This window comes from Sapajus apella, unplaced genomic scaffold (assembly GCF_009761245.1).
Source record: "Sapajus apella isolate SASKATOON/1434 unplaced genomic scaffold, GSC_monkey_1.0 scaffold11, whole genome shotgun sequence".
Taxonomy (NCBI): domain Eukaryota; kingdom Metazoa; phylum Chordata; class Mammalia; order Primates; family Cebidae; genus Sapajus; species Sapajus apella.
The window spans coordinates 41,661,251-41,665,075 of record NW_022436951.1 but is presented as its reverse complement, the minus strand read 5'-3'; the positions used below and the strand labels follow the sequence as shown (position 1 = coordinate 41,665,075).

At 54.8% G+C, this 3,825-nt stretch overlaps 1 protein-coding gene across 2 annotated transcripts in view; it reads left to right on the top strand.

Moving 5' to 3' along the window:
* CEP72 (centrosomal protein 72) overlaps window positions 1-3,825 on the top strand; it is a 37,805-nt gene that overhangs the window by 22,835 nt on the left and 11,145 nt on the right. The window contains exons 6-7 of one of the 2 annotated variants that reach the window (XM_032279181.1): window positions 582-800; window positions 2,524-2,825. In XM_032279181.1, the coding sequence (XP_032135072.1) occupies window positions 582-800; window positions 2,524-2,825 (521 nt within the window). The remainder of the gene's footprint in view (window positions 1-581; window positions 801-2,523; window positions 2,826-3,825) is intronic. The other variant, XM_032279180.1, reaches the window with a different exon arrangement.

Here is a 3,825-nt window from a genome sequence, read left to right as displayed (position 1 = left end):
TGTTGCCTGTCCTAAGTAGGGAGGGCCAGCCGCGGCAGCGTTTGTGCTGTGTTATGTTTGATAAGTAGGCAAGAGATGACTTGTAGGGGAGGAGGTGTGTAGGTCATACACAGCTAAACCATTTCACATGAGAGTTGTGCGTCCTTGAATCTTGCCGTCCCTGGGGTGTGCCGGAACCAGTCCTCTGCGGAGACTCAGGAATGACTGTACATTCAGCTGTTCTGATGCCTTTTGTTGAAAAGGCCCTTTTTCCTCATTTAATTACTTGGCATGTTGGACCTGAGACCATCTGGACTCTGTCTTCTGTGCTGTGCGTTGTTTTGTTTGTGTTCCCGCCTCAGACTGCTGGATTCTTCAGCCACATCCTGAGTCTCGCAGTGAGTGGGGCCAGCTCACGAGCCCCCAGCTCTTCTGCTGCTAGGCGTCACTGTAAATTCACTCCGGAGTCACCTGGCACGTGGTTAGCCCTCCGTCTAGCCGATACCATACGCCGTTCAGAAGCTTAAAATGCAATTTTTAATGACATAAATCCTTTACGGTATGTTATGAAATCTTTTATTTACAACGTTTTAATAAAATAGAATCCAGACACCTGTTGAGCCCGCAGTCACTCCAGCACCAGTGTGGAGACTCCGGGAGGCAGGGCCGAGAGACGAGGTGGGCCAGCTGCAGAGCGTGCTGTGTGGAGAAGATGCCTCGGAGCCGGCCCTGTGGAGAGCACCCGCCACAGCCACAGCACGCCACGGAGCCAGAGGCCTCCCGTGCCCACGGGGCGCACGCCCGCTTCACCCCACACCCAGGTACTCACACACGTCTCAGTCTGTTTGCTGCTGCTGTAACAAGAAGCTGCAGACTGGTGATTGACAAAGAACAGAGCGTATACGGCTCATGGCTCTGGAGACTGGGAAGTCCAAGAGCACAGCACCGGCATCTGGTGCTGGCCATCCCGGGGCGCAGGCGGAGCAAGCTGGAGAGAGAGTGGTGGAGAGAAACTCATCCTTGATCAGGAGCCCCGCCCTGCGATACAGCATTCCTCCCTCCCTGAGGGCTGGCCCTGCGGCCTCTTCACCCCTGAAAGGCCCCTCTTAATACCCTTACAATGGCCATATGTTTCCGTCTTAGGAACTTTGGGGATTCCTTCAAACCACCGCAGCATGAAACCCGTCGACCCTTATTCCCTTCCATTCCTTTTTAAGTAGTTACATATTTTTCACAGGGTTTGCTTTCACTATGAAATTTCTGTTCTCTTTACATTTATTTATTTGTTTGTGGAAGTCTCTAAAATGTCTTTGGAAAGAATACAGCACACTGAAATTTATCATCCATTCATGTTTTAGATTCAGGGTCGGTGAGTAGTCAGTTGCTTTTTCTTTGCACGTGTGTGTGGCTTCCTCCCTTTCTCCACCCTCGCCCCTCCCACTCACACACACACTTTCTTTTAAGTGTATGGGCCCAGGTTATGGCAGTAGCTACATTTTGAAAACCAAGCTGAGAAAAGTTAACCGAGAGCGTCACGTGCTTTCTTGTGATGCTCATCTATGTGGTGTGAGCATCAGGAAACCTCCCACCATGAGCAGGCCCGGCGTGGTGGTTCACGCCTGTAATCTCAGCACTTTGGGAGGCCGAGGCAGGTGGGATCATTGGAGGTCAGGAGTTGGAGACCAGCCTGGCCAATATGGTGAAACCACATCTCTACTAAAAATACAAAAATTAGCCGGGCATGGTGGCACATACCTGTAATCCCAGCTACTCGGGAGGCTAAGGCATGAGAATCGCTTGAGCCTGGGAAGTGGAGATTGCAGTGAGCCGAGATCCCACCACCACACTCCAGCCTCCGCTACACTCCAGCCTGGGCAACAGCAAGACTCCAACTCAAAAAAAAAAAAAAAGAAACCTCGTCTTGAGTGAGCCTAGCACCTTCTGGAAGCTTGCTTATGCCCAGCTGGTGAGAGGCAGGGCAACTGGGTGGAGGGGGACCTAGCCAGGTTGTGTGTTGGCCACTGTGGGATGTGGTCCTGAGCTGACCCTGCACATTTTGTGCCTTCTCCTGCCTTCACTGTCCTTCCCTAGACAAGCTGGCCCTTCCCTGGGCCTTGTGTGTCCGGGGGTTTAGTGATTGGCACGGTGCATGGGACCCACCACCTCGTGGACCGTCAGAACCTGTCACTTCACCTGCCATCAGAGATGGATGTGTGCTTAGACGTTGTCTGGAGCTCTTTGTTGACGTGTGTTGCACGCTGGTCATCCTGGGGTGAACACGCCAAGCTGTGGCAGTCCGTGTCTGCGTCATCCAGATGCCCCCAGAGTTTCCGTGTTAGCGCGTGTGCCCGTGTGCCCTTTCCTCCTTCGGTGCCCGCCCTCTGCATGTGTCTTTGTGCAAGTATGCATGTACATGTGTAAGTGTGCATGTGTGCCTGTATGCATATATACAAGGGAACACGCATACCTTTCAAAAGTTACAGTGTTGAACCCTGCACCTGGAGAATTTGGCCTGACGTGGGCCCCGTCCTCTCTGTATTGCAGACTCTGTGGATATTGAGGACTCGGCCTCTTCTCAGAAGTTGGATTTGTCAGCAGAAATGGCGCCCAGTCCACTGCCTGCCCCCGGAATGTACAGGAAGCAAAGAATGCCTGGTGGAAGATTCCAGGCGTTTTCAGAACAGAAGTGTCTGGGCTGCCTGGAGGGGACTCATGGGTCCTGCGAGCCTGAGGAGAGCCTGAGCAGACAGAACAGCTCAGAAGGCAGGAGTGGGAGGACCTTATCTCAGTCCGAGGCCTTGGAGACTGAGGAGCAGAGGTCTGGGGGCGTGAACGATGCTGGAGAGGTAAGGGAAGGGCTGGGGAGTAGCAGGCCACTGCACGCCTTCCTCACGTGGGGCTTGGTTTCGGCAGTGCCGTGACTTACGCCTATGACACTGACCGTGTCCTGGAATAGAGGGAACTGTTACGTGTAGGTTTCCAGGGTGCTTGTTGCTGCGCCTTGTTAGATGTGTGCCTCTGTGCCGTGTACTGCTCCCGCGGTGCCTTTCTGAGTGGAAGCCCCGTGGCAGAGAGAGGGGACTCTGCCTTATGGTGTGTGGGACGTTTGTCCCCAGAGTCGGAATCGGGCGTCTTGGCTGGCTTAGCCGTCGATGACCCTGTTGTGAGTGGGGAGGATCCTGGAGGCGGTTCTGATGAGAGACTGAGAGTCACTCCGCCATCAGGGTGGCCTAGAGGCCACGGGGACAACTGCCACAGGCCCAGTTGGAGCCATCGAGATGCATGGGCTGTGGACATGAGTGCAGACCACCCGGAGGAGAATGGACAGGGGCTGTTAACTTGGTGTTTGCCACTATGAGGGCCTTAAGACTCCCAGGCAGGCAGAAGGCCTGGAAAGTGTGGAATTTGGGGACCGGAGGGGAAGGCAGGGCTGGAGATGGAGGCGGCTCTCTAGCAGCTGCAGGTGGGGGGTCCAGAGCTGGGTGGGGTGCCATTGACATCCCTGGCAGGTCCTGAGCTGGAAGGCAGGCAGATATGGGGGAGGTGGGTGGTCAGTCTCAGAGTTATGTCTGGCTCCTGGGCCATGGCTGGGGACAGCATCTAGCACCGTGCAAGCCTGATTGTCGGCCGAGGCTGCCACTTGGCCGTCCCTTTCAACACAGGCTCTGACCACGGCCTGGGCGTGTCTTCCACTTCACTGTCTGGGTTGACAGAAGCAGTCTGGGGCATGCTTGAGTTTGGGAACGTGTGGTTTCTATCCTGCCCTGTCATCCACACCTCACTCAGGCAGGTCCTGTCAGTCATCCAGACCTCACTCACCCAGGTCCTGTCAGTCATCCAGACCTC